Source organism: Dermacentor andersoni, chromosome 7, assembly GCF_023375885.2.
Source record: "Dermacentor andersoni chromosome 7, qqDerAnde1_hic_scaffold, whole genome shotgun sequence".
In the NCBI taxonomy this organism is placed as follows: domain Eukaryota; kingdom Metazoa; phylum Arthropoda; class Arachnida; order Ixodida; family Ixodidae; genus Dermacentor; species Dermacentor andersoni.
In genome coordinates this window covers 67,861,184-67,882,154 of record NC_092820.1, presented here as the reverse complement: position 1 = coordinate 67,882,154, position 20,971 = coordinate 67,861,184, and the positions used below count along the sequence as shown (strand labels likewise).

General features: G+C 48.0%; 1 protein-coding gene across 1 annotated transcript; it reads left to right on the top strand.

Moving 5' to 3' along the window:
- Window positions 1–352: 352 nt before the first annotated feature.
- Window positions 353–20,306, top strand: LOC140219578 (uncharacterized). The gene is made up of 4 exons (XM_072289472.1): window positions 353–550; window positions 15,202–15,211; window positions 19,332–19,437; window positions 19,773–20,306. Exons 1-4 carry the CDS (start codon window positions 353–355, stop codon window positions 20,047–20,049), a joined length of 591 nt encoding a protein of 196 aa, XP_072145573.1. The 3' UTR covers window positions 20,050–20,306.
- Window positions 20,307–20,971: the final 665 nt, after the last annotated feature.

The window sequence follows — 20,971 nt, the reverse complement described above, 5'->3', positions numbered from 1 at the left end:
TATTCAACCTTGGGTATATACATTAGGTTATAGTGGCGGTGTATAGCTGGCGTCTGCAGGTTTCCTGGAACCTGCAGCGTCCCCTTGTTGGGCTCGGTGGTGGGTGGCTACCACCGCTGCCGAATTTTCAAACTATCCAATGGCAGAAGCGTTCCCGCGACTTTTAGATCGGCCTCTGAAAAGAGGTCGCACCGAAGGAACTTTCCAGTTCTTTTTAAAACCAACCGAAAACTCATTTCCGAAATACCACGTTCTTCACAGTGAAGGCAACACAACCGTAAGAAAACTGTCACCATTCACAGTTTCGAAATGCCTAGCAAACACAATTGGAGCTGGTTACAAAGCCTCGAAGATGGCTAGCGGAGACCTCCTCCTTGAACTGACGAAAAAAGATCAACTAGAAAAACTCGCCGAACTCACCACTATCGGTGACATCAAAGTGACAATCTCTCCACACCGCTCACTGAACACAAGCAGAGGAGTTATATCTGAAGAAGACTTCCTGAACCTTAGTGATGAAGAGCTCCTCGAAGGATTTCAGGAGCAAAACGTAATTAAGGTACAGAGAATCACACTACGACGCAATGACCAACAGATTCCGACGAAACATGTGATATTGACATTTGGTAGCAGCACAGTCCCTAGTTCACTCGACGCAGGATATTTGAAAATCAAGGTGAGGCCGTACATACCGAATCCGAGGCGGTGTTTCAAGTGCCAGAGGTTTTGGCATGGATCACAATCATGCAGAGGCAAAGAAACATGTGCGAAATGTAGTTCCAATGACCATCCTTCTGATAACTGCAATGCTCCCGCGAAATGTGTAAATTGCAAGGGCGATCATCCAACTTACTCACGGAGTTGCCCTTACTGGAAAAAAGAAAAAGAAGTAATTGCTCTAACAGTCAAAGAAAAAATCTCGTTCTATGAAGCCAGAAAGCGGCTATCGTACTTTCCGCGAAGAAGTTACGCCGATGTGACGCAGATGGGGGCAGCGTCACAGAGGTTTCAGGAGTCCTCCGAGCCCACGCGTAGTGGTCCCGCAGTGACCCCTCCCGCCCCCGTGATGGAAGCAGCCGACGCTGCTCCATCCACTTCAAACGCCCTGCAGACACCAGTCCCGCAGGGCCCTAAGATCAAGCGAACCCCAAGGCCCGAGACACGTGTCTCGGCGCCTAACTCTCGATCCTCCAGCGCCTCAGAGAGAGCGATGGAGGTCGACGCAAAAACCCCGGTGTCATTGACACCAAAGGACAAGCGCTTGAGCGCGGTAAAAGGGACAAAATCCCAATAACCACTCAGAATAAGAAAACGATAACCTAAAGGTTATCGCTCATTTGTATAAGCCCTTTTAAATCCATGTCAGCTAACATCTCACCTCTTATCTCTTATTCTTTCCGTAGTGCCAATTCTTACCTTTTAATTTCAAAATGGCTTTTATTATTCATTGGAATTGTAGAGGTCTCATGCACAATCTAGGTGACATCAAAGACATCATCAACATATTTTCACCAGTTGCTGTATGTCTTCAGGAAACAAATCTCGGTCCAAAAAATAGTCAAATTCTCAAAGGTTTCACCGTTGTCCGAAGGGACCGCGAATGTTCCACCCGTTTGTCAGGCGAAGTGGCTATAGTCGTGCAGGGCGGCACTCCTACCCGAAACGTCCAATTGAATACATCTTTAGAAGCCGTAGCTGTCACCATTCTATCTTACAAAACCATCACCATTTGCTCACTGTATATTCCACCCCACACCCACTTCACTACTAAACAATTAGAAAATTTACCAGATCAATTACCGGAACCATTTGTTTTAGTAGGGGATTTTAATGCTCATTGTACTCTTTGGGGCATCGTCAAAACTGACCAAAGAGGACAGCTGGTTGAAGATTTTATCTTATCCAATGATATCTGCCTTTTAAATTCAGGTGCCCCAACGTACTTTTCACCAACTGCCCGCAGTTTTAGCTGTTTAGATTTAGCTTTTTGCTCACCATCTCTTTTTAATGATTATAGGTGGGAGGCCCTCGACACATCATATTGACACGTGTACTTATATTTAATGGGCGACCACATTCGCCGGCTAACAAATGTTATCGCACAGCGCTGGACGCGTCTGCACGTATCCGAAGTTTCTGGAAAGTTATCGATGCTTCTATCCGCTGTTTGTTGTCGCCGAACCTTGTGTTGTCTGATTTCATCGCGTGACTCGAATGTTGTAGAACATTGTGGAAGGCATGCGGGTCCCAGCGATTAGTCTGGAACATTCGATGGCTGCTGTATAAAAACCGACGCACTTGACCCGCCGAGCAGATTTTCGACGATCGCCGACTGTGTTCGCCGCTATCGTTGTGCTTTAAGTGTAGCCTGTTTTGTGGGCACAGGTTCGCCTAATAAAAGCTAGTTTTGTCTTTCACAGTAGTGCTACTGTGTTCTTTGGCGTCACTACCACGTGACATCTGGTGGAGGTGCTTTTTGTCCATGTACCGGACGCCCCCGACAAGCCGTGATCCAAGCCCGTACTGCAAAAAGGACACCAACGTAGTCCCGGACCATCGAGCAAGCCGCCGTCTTCAACAGCTATCCCCAGAGCACGGACTTCTACTTGAGAAGACCAAGAAGATTGTGGCCAAAGCAACCCCAATGGCAGCCCCAGCGTCCCCCATCGTGCTGCAGCAGCCCAGGGAACCACCGACGTTCCGCGGTTCCACATTTGAGGACCCGGAAAGCTGGCTGGAAACATATGAGAGGGTCGCTACGTTTAATAGCTGGAACAATGACGACAAACTGCGATATGTCTTCTTCGCATTGGAAGACGCTGCCAGGACGTGGTTCGAGAACCGCGAAGCCACCTTGACGACCTGGGACCTGTTCCGAAGCGGCTTCCTGCAGACATTCGCAAACGTCGTACGCCGAGAACGAGCCCAAGCGCTATTAGAATCCCGGGTGCAGCTACCCAATGAGACAACCGCGATCTTCACGGAGGAAATGAGCCGTCTATTCCGTCACGCTGACCCCGAAATGCCCGAAGAGAAGAAAGTCCGCCTACTCATGCGTGGTGTGAAAGAGGAACTTTTTGCCGAAATGGTACGAAGCCCACCGAAGACCGTCGAAGAGTTTCTTGGCGAGGCCACCAGCATCGAGAAGACACTCGAGATGCGAAACCGGCAATTCGATCGCCGCACGAACTCTACAACCTACGCCGGGGTTCAATCACTGGCTACCGACGATCTACGAGAGACTATCAGAGCGGTCGTACGGGAGGAGCTGCAGAAGTTCTACCCAAGGTCGCAGTCCCAAGTGGATCCAATCACTGAAATCGTCAAAGAAGAGGTTCAGCGATCGCTTGGAGTGCCTGAGGTGCAACCACGATCACCGCAACCTCAGCCAGAAGCAATGACCTACGCCGCCGTCGCCCGCCGTCAAGGTCCCCCTCCACGACCGCGCCAGGGCCCTGTAACGCCGCAGTTCCGTCGACCACCGCCGCCGCCGCCAGCACGCCCACCCGTCGCGCAGCGCAGCTACCCGAGGAAGACAGACGTTTGGCGCGCTCCTGACCACCGCCCGCTCTGCTACCACTGAGGGGAAGCCGGCCATGTGTACCGCCGTTGCCCATACCGCGACCTGGGATTGCGAGGGTTCGCCGTCAACGCACCGCGCCCTCGGGCAGGTGAACGCCCTCGTGACATCGCCGACTACCTCGCCGCTACTCAGTGGAGCCCTCGACGACCGTCCCGTTCGCCGTCACCAGGCCGCTACCTGTCGCCGCAGCGCCGTCCATACACTGGCCCAGCCCGGGGCCGGTCAGCGAGCCCGTATCCGGAAAACTAAAAGCAGCAACCGATGGAGGTGCGGTTGCTGTTCGTCGAACTGACGAAGATCCTCCGCCGCCGACGAAGATGCCGAAGAAACTACCTCGACGACATAACGACACGCCGCCGTCCCGACGAAGTGTGAAAGCAAAAAATACGACGACGAAAAACGACCTGCCGACGCCCCATATCAGCCACAGGTCAACGCGACACAGCCGTGATCCGACGCCACGACCTAACTGTAACGCAAGACAAAGAACCACCGACCTCGACGTGCTTCTCGACGGCCACGCAGTCACCGCCTTAGTCGACACAGGGGCCGATTACTCCTTCATGAGTGCCCCGCAGGGGCGTCTGCGTCAGCAGGCGTTTGGTGTGTTGCGACACCACGGACCCGAGCACACGAGGGTTGGACCCTCCCGCGTGTAGCCGTGCGCGGCTTAGCCGTGTCCGGGGAAAAGGGGATCCTGGGGGTTGAGCCAATGCCGGGTGTTTGGACCTTTACGGCCCCTCGGCGGCGGCAACACACCCCTTTGGCCTCGGCTTCACGTAGACGGCACCCCCGGACTGACCCACCCGGGGGAAATCGGTAGTTGCCTTTTCCTGTCTCTCTCTTCCTCTAATCTTCGTCTTTCTCTCACTTTTTATCTTTCCTGTCTTCTCCTAGCTTCCACTTATTTCCAATTTTTCCAGGCAGCAAGGGTTAACCTTGTGTGAATAGCCAACCTAGGTTATTTCGTATCTGGTTATAGTGGTAACGTACTGCTGGCGTTTGCAGGCCGTGTTTTACGGATCCTGCAGCGTCCCCTTGTAGGACTCCACGGTGGGTGGCTGGCGTTACTGCCGAAATTATAATCTCTTATGGCTTCTTCTTTCCCCCCATTACCTGATCGCTCCCTCAAGAGGGGGCGCACCGATGATGTCTTTGAATTTTTTGCCCGCCAAAAAGAAACCTTTCCTCGTTTCCATGTAGTGCACTCTGAAACACCAGGCAAACCCGTGCGAACAATTTCTCCATTCCTCGTGTCCAAGTCTCTTACCCAAGTTTTTGGTACAGGTTATAAAGCATCCAGGATGGCAAGCGGCGATCTCCTCTTGGAGCTCCGCAACCAGAAACAATATGAAAATCTACCCAATCTAGTTTCATTTGGTGACGCCAAAGTAACAGTAACTCCTCATCGTACCATGAATACCACCCGTGGCGTAGTCTCCGATGATGATTTATTGGAGCTGACTGAGGCTGAGCTCTTGGAGGGCTTCAGCGAACAGAATGTCATAAATGTCAGAAGAATCAAGATGAGGCGAGACGGAAAAGAAATTGCGACCAAACACCTAATACTCACCTTTAACTCCAGTGTCCTGCCCGAGTCAATCGAGGCCGGGTACATCAAGCTTCGTATAAGACCGTATGTGCCGAATCCCTTGAGATGTTTCAAATGCCAACGTTTTGGCCACAGCTCGCAGAGCTGCCGAGGCAGCCAAACATGCGCCAAATGCAGTGCCCTTGAACATGCCACTGAAACATGTAAGAACTCTCTACAATGTGTAAACTGTGACGGGGACCACGCCGCGTACTCGCGGTCGTGCCCCTCCTGGAAGAAGGAAAAAGAAATTGTGACTATAAAAGTAAAAGAGAATATATCGTTCAAAGAGGCACGAAGGCGGGTAGCATACCTGCCAAAGAAAACCTTTGCCGATGTGGCGCGTCAGGGGGCAGCGTCACAACGGCCTCCGGCGGCTGTCCGACCCACAGTCAGTGAGTCGGCAGTCACGCCATCTGCCCCCCCGGTGGTTGCAGCTAGCGCTGCTCCGCCAACCGAGCAGACGGAGCCATCGACCCCGAAGGTGGGAGCAGCCGAGGCTGCCCCAACTTCCGAGGCCCCCTCCAGCGCTGGCAACGGCCAGCGCAGCCAAATCCCTCAGGGAGCCCCATCGACCTCCGGGCTGGTGGGCGCAGGGGTCTTGCCCTCCAAGGCAGGACTCTCTCTTGTAACTTCTCGCTCGCAAGAGCACGTGTCCGGCGCCTCACAAGAGGCAATGGACACTACTCCGGTCCTCAAGGCGCACCAAACGCCTAAGGAGCGGCGAGGCTCCCTCGAACGCTCCAGAAAGGCCAGAACCCCCGTTACAGGGCCTCGAAAGAGCTCTGTAACCTAAATCATCACCTCCCTTTCCGTACACACAGCACTTATTTACTTTCAACATGGATACACAAATCATTCAATGGAATGTCAGAGGTCTTCTTAGGAACCTTGATGATGTGCAAGAGATCATACACAAACACAATCCAAAAGTGCTGTGTCTACAGGAAACACACCTAAAAACACAACACACAAACTTTCTCCGACAGCATGTTACTTTTCGCAAAGATCGCGATGACGCAATCGCATCATCGGGAGGTGTTGCAATTGTAATCCAAAAGAGCATAGCATGTCAACATTTACAGCTACGAACGGCCCTTGAAGCAGTGGCGGTTCGAATAGTTTTGCTAAACAAACTTATCACTATTTGCTCGATTTATATACCCCCACACTACAAACTAAGCAAACATGAATTTCAGTCATTAATAGATGAATTGCCAGAACTCTATGTTGTTCTTGGCGATTTCAATGCACACAGCACCTTGTGGGGAGACTCTCGTATCGATGCGCGAGGGCGTCTCGTTGAACAGTTCCTTTACTCTTCTGGAGCGTGCCTTCTAAATAAGAAAGAACCCACATATTACTCTCTTGCGAACAGAACCTTTTCGTCAATAGATCTTAGTATAGTTTCCGCCTCTTTACTGCTCGAACTCGAATGGGAAGTTACGAGCAATCCTTACGGGAGCGATCACTTCCCCGTATTGCTAAGAACATCTAAAGAAAATGAATTTCCCCCACAAGCTCCTAGGTGGAAGATTGATACAGCAGACTGGGAGAAATTCCGAACTCTCAGTAATATTTCATGGGATGAGATGTCCTCGTTAGGAATTGATGCTGCCGTGGAATACTTTACAGCCTTCATAATAGATGCCGCAACTAAATGTATATCACAAATAAATGGCTGGGCATGCAAACGGCGTGTCCCGTGGTGGAACGAGGACTGTAGGATCGCTCGTAAGAAACAGAACAAAGCGTGGGGGTTGCTACGCGCCTCTCCCACTGCGGAGAATTTGTTTAACTTTAAGAAAGTGAAATCGCAAGGCAGGCGAACACGCCGACAGGCTAGAAGAGAGAGTTGGCAGACGTTTTTATCCGGTATCAACTCGTATACAGATGAGGCCAAAGTCTGGAACCGGGTTAATAGGATAAAAGGGCGACAAACATATTCACTTCCTTTGGTAAACACACAAGGTGAAACACTAAAAGATCAGGCAGATTCACTTGGGGAACACTTCGAGAGCGTGTCGAGTTCAAACCATTATTCGCAATCATTTTTGAAATACAAACAAATAGAAGAATGTAAGTCCATAATACGAAAATCCAGGCAGAATGAACCTTATAACCGGCCTTTCAATATTGCTGAGTTGATAGCTGCCTTGACCACATGCAGGGGCTCTGCGCCGGGACCTGATACGATCATGTACGAAATGATCAGAAACTTACACGCTGACACCAAACTTACACTACTCACGCTTTTCAACGCTATTTGGGCTGCGGGAAACCTCCCATCCACATGGAAAGAAGCGATTGTGGTCCCTGTTCTTAAACAGGGCAAGGACCCTTCCTTGGCGGCAAGTTACCGTCCGATAGCTCTTACAAATTGTCTTTGTAAGCTTTTTGAAAAAATGGTTAACCGCAGACTTGTACACTACCTTGAACTCAACAATATCCTCGATCCCTTTCAGTGTGGCTTCAGAGAAGGGCGGTCCACAACGGATCACCTTGTGCGCATTGAGGGAAACATTCGCGACGCCTTTCTACATAAACAATATTTCCTATCCGTATTCCTCGATATGGAGAAGGCGTACGACACTACGTGGCGCTATGGAATATTGAGAGACTTGTCGGGAATTGGCATCCGTGGCAATATGCTCGTCCTAATAGAAAGCTATTTGTCCAACCGTACATTTCGCGTGAAAGTCGGCAATGTATTGTCGCGACCTTTTATACAGGAAACTGGTGTACCTCAAGGAGGTGTACTTAGCTGCACGCTCTTCATCGTGAAAATGAACACCCTTCGTGCCTCGTTACCGCCAGCCATTTTTTATTCTGTTTACGTAGACGACATACAGATAGGATTCAAATCCTGCAACCTTACAGTATGTGAGAGGCAAGTTCAACAGGGCTTGAACAAAGTGTCCAAATGGGCAGAAGAAAACGGATTTAAAGTCAACCCCAACAAAAGTTCTTGTGTGCTTTTCACAAGAAAAAGAGGACTCATTGCAGAACCCAGTATCGAAATGTATGGTCAGCGAATTCCTGTGAACAAAGAACACAAGTTCTTAGGCATCATACTTGATTCGAAATTAACTTTCATTCCACACATAAAGTACCTCAAGGTCAAATGCTTAAGAACAATGAACTTACTTAAAGTGTTATCCCACACAACATGGGGCAGCGACAGGAAATGTTTAATGAATCTTTACAAGAGCCTCATCCGATCGCGGTTGGACTACGGTGCCGTGATCTATCATTCTGCAGCCCCGAGCGCGCTAAAGATGCTAGATCCGGTCCACCATCTAGGAATCCGACTGGCCACTGGAGCTTTCAGAACAAGTCCCATAGAAAGTTTATATGCAGAATCAAATGAGTGGTCACTACATCTGCAGAGAACATACATCAGCCAAACATATTTCCTGAAAGTCCACTCTAATCCTCAACATCCATGTTTTAATACCATTAACGATATGACATATGCTACGCTCTTTCATAATCGTCCTTCCGTAAGACGGCCTTTTTCGATGCGTGTGAGGGAGCTTAGTGATGAAATGCATGCCCCACTCCTCGAGCTCCGCCTAATGCAGCCAGCCAAGCTGCTACCTCCTTGGGAGTGGCAGCACATAGAATGCGATATATCTTTCATGCAAGTTACAAAACACGCTCCAGAGATTGAAATACAAATGCATTTCCGGGAACTCCAATACAAACACTCCTGCACGGAGTTCTACACAGACGCATCGAAGTCACCCGAGGGGGTGTCCTATGCAGCCGTCGGCCCATCCTTCTCGGAATCCGATGTACTGCATCCGGAAACAAGCATCTTTACGGCTGAGGCCTACGCACTGTTGTCGGCTGTAAAGTATATAAAGAAATCAAAACTCGAGAAATCAGTTATATATACGGACTCACTAAGTGCTGTGAAGGCCCTAATGTCATTTTCTAAGCACAAAAACCCAGTAATCAATGAACTCTATTCCGTCCTATGTAAAACGTATATATGTAACCAGCATGTCACCATATGCTGGGTGCCGGGTCATAGGGGCATCGAAGGCAATGCTCTGGCGGACCAGATGGCCACATCAATAGCATCGTATTCTGTAAATCCTACCGCAGCAGTCCCTGTCACAGATCTGAGGCCCTACTTGCGCAGAAAACTGCGGAACTACTGGCAACGCTCGTGGGACATGGAAACAAATAATAAACTGCACGTAATAAAGCCACAATTAGGGTTCTGGCCTTCTGCAACAAAATCACGTCGGACAGATGTCCTACTCTGCCGGCTAAGAATAGGACACACTTTTGGCACACATAACTTTTTGCTCACGGGAAACGAGCCTCCAACCTGTGGTAGATGCGGGGAAAGGCTGACCGTCCTCCACGTCCTCCTGGAGTGTCGGGAAGCCGAACATGACAGAAAGAAACATTTTCCCTTAGCATACCGGCAGCATATCCCCCTCCATCCTGTTATGTTACTCGGAGCAGAACCGCTCTTTGACACTAACGCAGTCCTATGTTTCCTGAAAGATGTTGTATTACATGTAATTAGCCCATACGTTCGCAGCGCCTCCTCTCTATAGAGGATAGCGCTGTGATAGTTTTTCCGTATAGCACATGCCTCTCGTCCCTTGCGTGTCAAGGGCTCTGGCGAGGCAGCAGTGCTCCAAGTGATTTTACCAGCTTATATATTTTCTATTTTGCATCACTCTTTCACGATGGATTTGATTGCACATAGAACACGTCATTGTCATCGACATATTCTTATTACAGATAGATTTTACGCACTCTAGAGCGACTATTTTTAAGGCCCCTATACAGCCACTTTACATTAACCCCATCGATGCCATAACTACATTGCAAACTCATCACCACTGTCTTGGCGCTCTTTGGCCACACTTGGCCCTTGCGCCAATAAACACTACATATCATCATCATCATCATCCTTCATGAGTGGACACATCGCCACCCAGTTGAAGAAGGTTAAGACTGCATGGGAAGGCCCTCGAATTCGGACCGCTGGAGGACACCTGATTACGCCGACTGGAATCTGCACGGCAAGAATTACCGTTCATGACCGGACTTACCCTGCCACCTTCGTTATCCTCCGACAATGTTCACGCGACGTCATTCTCGGCATGGACTTCCTAAACCAACACGGCGCAGTCATCGGCCTGAAGTCGAAGTCGATAACCCTGTCTGAAGATCAAGCGATACCACCGGAGAGCTCTCGTCGTCAGCATGCCTTAAGCGTGCTCAAAACTCAAGTGAGCATGCCTCGCTCCAGCATTGTCATTTCCGTCGGTGCCAAAACAACTGCCGACGTAGAAGGCGTCATCGAGGGTGACCAACGTCTACTACTAGACCGTGAAATTTGCGTCGCAAGAGGCATCGCTCGACTGCATGGAGGGAAAACTGAAGTGTTGCTGACAAACTTCAGCCAGGAGTTCAAGCACATCAACAAGGGCACGACGATCGCATACATCGAGGAAATTCTGGAAACCAGCAATGCGTTTGTCGCATCAACCCCGATGACCGCAGTCCCCGAACCAGACTTCGACATTAATCCAAGCCTCCCCACGCTTAAGCAACAACAGCTCAGAAGTCTACTTCGACGATACAAAGGGTGCTTCTCGACGTCATCAAGGATTCGACAAACACCAGTCGCAAAGCATCGCATTATAACCGAAGAGTGTGCCCGACCACTCCGCCAGAGCCCTTATCGAGTTTCTACGCGAGAACGTGAAGCTATACGGCACCAATTCGACGGAATGCTGCGCGACGACATCATCCAGCCGTCAAAAAGCCCGTGGGCATCTCCTGTAGTCTTGGTAAAGAAAAAGGACGGAACCCTACGTTTTTGCGTTGATTATCGTCGTCTGAACAAGATGACGAAGAAGGACGTATACCCCCTCCCACGGATAGACGATGCATTGGATCGGCTCTGCAACGCTAAATACTTCTCGTCGATGGACCTCAAGTCTGGCTATTGGCAAATAGAAGTCGACGAAAGAGATCGCGAAAAGACCGCCTTTATCACCCGAGATGACCTCTACGAGTTCAAGGTTATGCCATTCGGACTGTGCTCGGCGCCTGCAACGTTTCAGCGCGTCATGGACACGGTGTTAGCCGGACTGAAGTGGCAGACGTGCCTTGTTTACCTGGATGACGTCGTTGTCTTCGCCGGAAATTTCGACGATCACCTTAGGCGGCTTGCGACAGTGTTAGAAGCCATCAAGTCATCAGGGCTCACTCTGAAGCCGGAAAAGTGCCGCTTCGCTTACGATGAGCTTTTGTTCCTAGGCCACGTGATCAGCAAATCAGGAGTACGCCCCGACCCACAGAAGACAGTTGCCATCGCAAAGTTCCCGCAGCCCATCGACAAGAAGGCAGTGCGTAGATTCCTTGGCATGTGTGCCTACTACAGGCGCTTTCTCAAGGATTTTTCACGCATCGCGGAGCCGCTTACGCATCTAACCAAAGGTGATGTCGATTTCAAGTGGGAAACGCCGCAGGCCGATGCATTTCAAGAACTCAAACGACGCATGCAGTCGCCGCCGGTACTTGCACACTTCGACGAGAACGCCGATACCGAAATCCACACTGACGCCAGTAGCCTAGCCTCGGTGCCGTCCTAGTCCAGAGGAAAGACGGACTTGAACGGGTGATATCGTATGCTAGCCGGTCGCTGTCAAAAGCGGAAGGCAATTATTCTACGACTGAAAAGGAATGCCTCGCCATCATTTGGGCTACAGGAAAGTTCCGCCCTTACCTATATGGGAGACCATTCAAAGTGGTCAGCGACCATCACGCGTTGTGTTGGCTAGGTAACTTAAAGGACCCTTCAGGATGGCTGGCGCGGTGGAGCCTCAGACTGCAGGAATATGACGTCACCGTAATATACAAGTCCGGAAGAAAACACTCTGACGCCGACTGCCTGTCACGCGCCCCCATCGATCCCCCGCCGCAAGACGACGAGGACGACGACGCCTTCCTTGGAATAATAAGCGCAGAAGACTTCGCCGAACAGCAACGAGCAGACCCGGAGCTAAAAGGCCTCATCGAGTATTTGGAAGGGAACACCGACGTTGCCCCTAAGGCATTTAGGCGTGGGTTGTCTTCGTTGACACTACAAAACAACCTGCTCGTGAAGAAGAACTTCTCACCAGTCCGCGCCAGTTACCTTCTTGTTGTACCGTCAGCGTTGGGTCCAGAAGTACTGCACGCCCTACACGACGATCCAACCGCTGGGCACCTCGGATTCTCCCGGACGCTGTCGAGGATACAGGAAAGGTATTACTGGCCGCGTCTGACCGCCGACGTTGCCCGTTACGTCAAGACATGTCGAGACTGTCAGCGACGCAAGACACCACGAACAAGGCCAGCAGGATTACTACAGCCAATCGAACCTCCTCGCCGACCATTCCAGCAGATTGGGATGGATTTGTTGGGGCCGTTTCCGACGTCAACATCCGGGAATAAGTGGATCGTCGTCGCGACGGACTATCTCACCCGCTTCGTTGAAACTAAAGCTCTACCAAAAGGCAGCGCAGCCGAAGTGGCGAAATTTTTTGTCGAGACCATCCTGCTGCGACATGGTGCCCCAGAAGTCCTCATCACTGATAGAGGAACGGATTTTACAGCAGAGCTCACACAAGCCATTCTGCAATACAGCCAGACAAGCCACAGGAGGACAACTGCCTACCATCCGCAAACGAATGGTCTCACGGAGCGCCTGAACAAGACCCTCGCCGACATGCTAGCAATGTACGTCGACGTCGAGCACAAGACGTGGGACGCGGTCCTGCCGTATGTAACCTTCGCTTACAACACGGCGGTGCAAGAAACGACACCGCTCACGCCGTTTAAGCTGGTTTACGGCAGGAACCCGACGACGACGCCCGACGCCATGCTGCCGCACGTCACTGACGAGGAGAATCTTGACGTCGCTACCTATCTCCAGCGCGCCGAAGAAGCCCGACAGCTCGCCCGCCTACGGATCAAGAACCAGCAGAAGACCGACAGCCGACACTACAACCTCCGACGACGCTTCGTCGAGTACCAGCCCGGCGACCGTGTTTGGGTGTGGACCCCGATACGCCGACAAGGACTCAGTGAAAAACTACTGCGACGATATTTCGGACCCTACAAGGTCATCCGACGTATTGGCGCGCTGGACTATGAGGTCGTGCCAGACGGCATTTCGCATTCACAGCGACGCCGCGCACGATCTGAAGTGGTCCGCGTGGTGCGTCTTAAACCCTTTTACGGACGCTGACGAACTTCCTTATTTTGTTGTTTTCTTTGCTAGGAGTGCTTTTCTTTTATTACTTTCGTTTGTTTGCGGCATCGGGTCGATGCTTTTTAAGAGGGGGGTATTGACACGTGTACTTATATTTAACGGGCGACCACATTCGCCGGCTAACAAATGTTATCGCATAGCGCTGGACGCGTCTGCATGTATCCGAAGTTTCTGGAAAGTTATCGATGCTTCTATCCGGTGTTTGTTGTCGCCGAACCTTGTGTTGTCTGATTTCATCGCGTGACTCGAATGTTGTAGAACTTTGTGGAAGGCATGCGGGTCCCAGCGATTAGTCTGGAACATTCGATGGCTGCTGTATAAAAACCGACGCACTTGACCCGCTGAGCAGATTTTCGACGATCGCCGACTGTGTTCGCCGCTATCGTTGTGCTTTAAGTGTAGCCTGTTTTGTGGGCACAGGTTCGCCCAATAAAAGCTAGTTTTGTCTTTCACAGTACTGCTACTGTGTTCTTTGGCGTCACTACCACGTGACAATATGGTAGTGATCACTTACCAGCAGTCATTAAACTCCTATCATCACCACCAACCTTAACCACTAGGCCACGCCGATGGAAACTAAAGCTCGCTAATTGGCCGCTCTTTACGGAAAATTCGAAACTGGAAGATGTCTTTTCGCCAGACCTAAGCGTTCATGAACTTAACAAAAAATTCACTAAGGTAATAATCTCAGCGGCAGAAAAGGCGATACCCCAGTCATCGGGAATTATGAGCAAAAGGCTAAACCCCTGGTGGACGAAGGAGTGTACCAACGCTAAAAAAGAACAAAATAAGGCCTAGGGAATGCTACGGAGGTACCCCACCTATTGCAACCTCTTAAACTTCAAACAAGCCAAAGCCAAAGCACGATTCATTAGAAGACAGGCTGAAAAATCTTCATGGCAAAAATACATATCTTCAATCAACAGTACAGTAACATCAAAACGAATGTGGGATCAGGTCAGGAAATTTAGAGGAGAGTACTCATCGTACAAAATTCCACTACTTACATGTCCAGGCACACAAACAACAATACAAGGACAGGCAGATATACTTGGCGAACATTTCCGTGATGTATCCAGTTCAGGGAATTATACAGAGGAATTTTTACAATACAAAGAGTCCGCTGAAAAACAGAAGCTGCCCACTACTGGCGCGTCAAATGAACCGTACAATTCCCCCCTGACACAACAAGAAATAAACAGTTCTTTCTGCAGGGAAAACAACAGCGCCAGGTCACGACCGTATTAACTACGCCATGCTGGCTCATCTATCTCAGGCATCTGTAGACGCTCTCCTTAAATTTTTCAACATAATCTGGGAATCTAGTATAATGCCCGAAGAGTGGAAAAAAGCAATAGTAGTCCCATTTCTAAAAGCCGGTAAATCCCCAACATCCGCAAGCAGCTACAGACCCATCGCCCTCACAAGCTGTTTGGCAAAATCATATGAAAGCATTATCAATATAAGACTCTCATTTATTTTAGAATCAAGAAATCTCATAGACCCCCATCAGTGTGGATATAAAAAGGGTTGTTCAACCACCGACCATCTTGTCCGTCTTGAACATGAAATTCGACATGCATATTTACACAAGCAACACTGTCTTGCAGTTTTCTTCGATTTAGAAAAAGCCTATGATACCACGTGGAGATATGGAATTTTAAGAGACCTGGCTGACCTCGGCATCCGTGGTAAAATGCTGAATTGCCTAGCTGATTTTATGTCTAACAGAACATTTCAGGTACGTCTGGGCTCAGTTCATTCTAATACATATACACAGGAAAATGACGTTCCGCAAGGCTGTGTTCTCAGCACGACGCTATTTATAGTAAAAATGAACTCAATTAATAAGATTATACCGTCATCTCTCATGCACTCTGTTTACGTAGACGATCTCCAAGTAGCTTGCCGCGCCTCAACTTTGCCAACCTGTGAAAGGCAGCTTCAAATGACAATAAATAAACTTACGCAATGGGCTAACAAAATGGTTTCCGTTTCTCCACACAGAAAACAGTTACTGTTTTGTTCTCTCAGAAACGAGGGCTACACAACGATCCAGTCCTAAAATTGAACGACACCATATTGCCGGTGAAACAAGGTCATAAGTTTTTAGGAGTAACCTTTGACACCAAACTTAATTTCCTAACTCGCATAAAAGCACTAAAGATTAGAGCAAATAAAGCTCTAAATATCCTTAAAGTTTTGTCTCATAAGCGCTGGGGTTCCGACCGAACGTGTCTTTTACGTGTTTACCGGTCTCTTGTGCGTAGCCTTTTAGACTACGGCTCCGTGGTTTACGGCTCAGCCAGACAGTCCTACATCAAGCGACTTGATCCAGTACACAACCTTGGACTGCGACTGGCAAGTGGCGCCTACAGAACGTCACCTGTCCACAGTTTATATGTTGAGTGTAATGAACCCTCATTACATCAGCGCAGAGCATTACTCACTTTTTCCTACGTACTAAGAATTCAGTCATCACCACAACACATATGCTACAATATCCTCACACAATGCAACTCACGCCTACACTATACAAATAAACCGAACATGATTAAACCGCTTGTCCTGCGATATGAGGAATATGTTCGGGATTATAACATTCCTTGCAAAGTCCTACAGGTTGCCAGAAAGCCACAGCGTTTACCCCCGTGGTATGATCTTGAACCGCTATGTGACTGGACATTGACACATTTAAAGAAGAAAGACACCCCACGCGAACACATCACACAAGAATTCCGTACACTTCAGGACAAATATCAATATAACATGCAATATTATACTGATGGCTCTAAAACGAAAGAGCACGTGGGTGTGGGGGTCGTAACGGAAAATTGGGAAAAAAGTATTCGATTGCCACAACACGCCTCTGTCTTCACAGCCGAAGTTTTCGCTATATGGGTTGTTGTAAAAAAGATTATCGCTGATAAACACAAAAATGCAGTCATATACACAGATTCTTTAAGCACACTAAAGGCTCTACATTTTAAATCTGAGTGTGAACCCTTGATTGGAGACATTTTAAACATGGTGGTGCTTAACGAATACGGGAGGTCAATTTGTTTCTGCTAGGTCCCAAGCCATGTTGGGATACCGGGTACCGAAGCAGCTGATAGATATGCATTGATGGCAGCGCACAAAGACATTACAAACACAACACTCCCATATAAAGATAGCATCCGTGCAGTTAGAAAAGCCTTAACGGTAAAATGGCAACGCGAATGGGACCGTTGTGCCGACAAGCTACATCTCACCAAACCCATGGTTGGCGAGTGGAAGTCATGCTATCATCAGGAGCGGTTCATCGAAGTAGATTTATGCCGACTACGCATTGGGCACACACACCTCACACACAATTACTTACGAAAGAAGACACACCAACATGCGAGAAATGTCAACAGCCACTAACAGTTATGCACATATTACTCACATGTACAGAGATTGAAACACACAGACGAACACTTTTGCACAAATTATATCAACTACACATACCTTTACACCCTGCTCTAATTTCAGGTGATGACCCACTAGTACCATTATGTGACGTTCGTAGATTTCTAGATGACACTGGCTTGTTACATAAAATATAGATTAACAAAGCCTTTTCCTTCATAAACTGGATTTTAAAACACCTCGTGTTTGGCGCAGCATAGCCTCAGCCGCTTTTGCGCCACAAAACCCCATTTAACTAACTAACTAACAACACGCCTCTGTTTTCACGGCCGAAGTTTTCGCTTTATGGGTTGTTGTTAAAAAGAATATCGCTGATAAACAAAAAAATGCAGTCATATACACAAATTCTTTAAGCACACTGAAGGCTCTACATTTGAAATCTGAGTGTGAACCCGTGATTGGAGACATTTTAAACATGGTGGCTTTTAACGAATACGGGAGGTCAATTCGTTTCTGCTGGATCCCAAGCCATGTTGGGATACCGGGTAACGAAGCAGCTGATAGATATGCATTGATGGCAGCGCACAAAGAAATAACAAACACAACACTTCCATACAAAGATAGCATCCGTGCGATTAGAAAAGCCTTCACGGTAAAATGGCAGCGCGAATGGGACCGTTGTGCCGACAACAAGCTACATCTCACGAAACCTATAGTTGGCGAGTGGAAGTCATGCTATCATCAGGAGCGGTTCATCGAAGTAGTTTTATGCCGACTACGCATTGGGCATACACACGTCACACACAATTACTTACGAAAGAAGACACACCAACATGCGAGAAATGTCAACAGCCACTAACAGTTATGCACATATTACTCACATGTACGCACACTGAAACACAAAGACGAACACTTTTGCACAAATTATATCAACTACACATACCTTTACACCCTGCTCTAATTTTAGGTGATGACACGCGAGTCCCATTATGTGACGTCCTTAAATTCCTAGACGACACTAGATTTGTACGTAAAATATACATTACTAACACAGCTTTTTCGTTCATAAACTGGATTTTAAAACACCTCGTGTTTGGCGCAGCATAGCCTTAGCTGTTTCTGCGCCATTAAACCCCATTTAACTAACTAACTTTTGCAAAAGAAAACGATTCGCATCATAGCCAGCATTCTTTATGGTTAATAGTAATCCCTTGCTCCAAGAGTTTAGGATGATTCCTCTTAAATACTTACCTATATCTGTAATTCGCCCGACGTAAAAGGCCCAGGGAGAAATGGTGCACTACTAAAGAACATTTCTAAACTAACCAAAATCCACACACACATGCCACTTTTGTCGGTCTCCACCTTGGCGCATTCTCTTTAGCAGAATCAACTATAGATGCCGAAAATTGCATTCCCTGTTACCGTCCATCACAAATATTTTGCTAGGACTTAGCATTAGCCCTGACGCTGTCATACCTAAATAACAGAAAGAACACTTCATTCAATGTATACTTTAACATAGTGCACATATGACTGGATTTATTAGTTTCCATTTTATTTTTGCTCTCACCTCTTACGTCTCGTATTCTTCACACTTTAAAGAAGTGTTCATTTGCTATTTTTTATTCTGAAATACTCAATTGCAAAGCCATTGCCGTATTAAATTATTTTTTATGCTTGCTATATACGCATACGCAGTACACTTTTCTCTCACTAGTTTCTACTTTATATTGTATTTCCATTGGTTTCATGTGATTTACACGTGGCATATATTATCGTAAACTTGGCTTTAAGTTTACAGTACCCTCTGTTAGCGCCTGATAGTTGTGTTCCATATGTTGCAGTAGATGCCTGGAAATAGGGCATGGTACCCGTCAAGCCCACATAATTGCTGAATTTCTCGCTTCCTCGTCTTAGGATGCAAAGTAGCGTTAGTCTTCAGTACACTTCCTCTCAAAAAAAAAAGCAACTGCTGAAGTGTTGGAAAACACTGAGCACCGTGGTCTCCCTCATGTGCTGACACCATATTGAGACGAATAATTTTTCAGGGAAACGGTACATTACGTTTCTTCAGCTAGCAACCAACTATAGTCTGCAGAACCAATGCAGGTACATTCTTGCAGCCAACACGTCAGGCTAAACTGACGTTTTTTAGTGTTATTTTGTATTTATTCCGTTGCCACCTCAATTGTACCTTTGTTCAGGGATGTAAGGCAAAAGTGACTGCACTGTTCATCTTAGCAGAGCAACGTTATGTAATGGTATTGTCTGGTAATTTTCCTCTATTCAAGGTTCCCTATTCAAGGTTCCCTATTCAAGGTTACCTATTCAGTTCACAATGCACATTTTAGCTGCGTATTCGGCCCTTTGTCCAACAAAGTATGTTTTATGCAATGGTTATTTCTAAAATTGTAATTGCCACTTGTCTGATGCTTTATTTTAAACATTTTCCATTTCATTTACAGCTGCCTCGAGTGATGGAGAGACAAAGCTGCTTCTCGATTATTATGCCAAGTATGCGCCAAATGTGGGGCCAATGAAGAAGTTTAAATGCAAGAGGGCAATGTTTGAGTAAATTGGCCGCGATATTTTTGCTTTACTCATTGTTGCGCGAACTGGTATTCAGTGCGAGAGTCGTTTTAAGAGCACTGCGAAGCGCAAACGCAATGAGGATCGCAATAATCGCACATCTGGCCATTCACGCTGTAATGTGGCTTTTGAGGAGGAAGAGTTTGCATCGATTCGAGCTACAGATGACAGCCAAGAACCAGAAGTTCTTCGGGGAGTTAAGAAAGTGATCTACAAGAGGCTACCTTCTGCTGCACATGCCACTGCAAAGGACCCAAATCTTGAGTCGTCAATACCATCAAACTCGTGTGAACATAGCCACGGCTCCGTCAACACAGCACCTCCAGAGCAGGTGGGAAATGGCAGGTGGATTGTGATGGTACTACACCCAAAGGAAGACCTGAGCGCGCAAGAAATCAACGGCCAAGTACTGACCGCATGAAGCATATGAAGACGTTTTTTGATGAGATGTACAAAATAAATGAACAACGCGAAGCTCGAAAGGAAGAAAGAGAAAGCGTGAAGAAGCACGTGCACAGCGATATCGAGAAATCCTCCAAGCACATGAAGATTACATGGAGGCACTGCGGGAGATCGCCAAGGAAGGGAGAGTGAGCGCAACCCAATAACTCTTGAGGCAGTGAGGCACACTGTAAATAATGTTTGCATCATAAGATCATATTTGTTTTAACTCCAAAGCAGTGTAAAATTTCTTTACGCGATTTGCATGTTTTTTATTGCAGAAGAAAATCTGCCATAAATTTCCTTTGTGCAACAAAATTGTAGCAACTGCTTTTGTTAATAAAAAGGAAAACGTGCTACTGCACCCCGCAGGGGCGTCTGCGCAAGCAGGCGTTTGGTGTGTTGCGACACCACGTACCCGAGCACACGAGGGTTGGACCCTCCCGCGTGTAGCCGTGCGCGGCTTAGCCGTGTCTGGGGAAAAGGGGATCCTGGGGGTTGAGCCGATGCTGGGTATTTGGACCTTTAAGGCCCCCCGGCTGAGGAAACACACCCCTTTGGCCTCTGCTTCACATAGACGGCACCCCCGGACTGACCCACCCGGGGGAAATCGGCAGTCGCCTTTTCCTGTCTCTTCCTCGCGAATCTTCGTCTTTATCTCTTACTTTTTGACCTTTCCTGTCCTCTCCTCTCTTCCATTTACTTCATTCTCCTCGGCGGCAAGGGTTAACCTTGTGTGGGATAGCCAACCTTGATTATAACAGATGGAATATGAACCTGGCAACGTTGAACGCTAGAACGTTATCTAGTGAGGCGAGTCTAGCAGTGCTATTGGAAGAATTAGAGGGCAGTAAATGGGATATAATAGGGCTCAGTGAAGTTAGGAGGCCAAAAGAAGCATATACAGTGCTCAGAAGCGGGCACGTCCTGTGCTACCGGGGCCTAGCGGAGAGACGAGAACTAGGAGTCGGATTCCTGATTAATAAGAACATAGCTGATAACATACAGGAATTCTATAGCATTAACGAGAGGGTGGCATCTCTTGTTCTGAAACTTAATAAGAGGTACAAATTGA

Excerpts from the sequence above, each read along its gene's own strand:
- LOC140219578 (XM_072289472.1), top strand. The coding sequence starts at position 353 with ATGGCTAGCGGAGACCTCCTCCTTGAACTGACGAAAAAAGATCAACTA. Across the intron at positions 19,438-19,772 it reads TGCAAGAGGGCAATGTTTGA|CACCTCCAGAGCAGGTGGGA; the intron begins GTAAATTGGCCG and ends CCGTCAACACAG.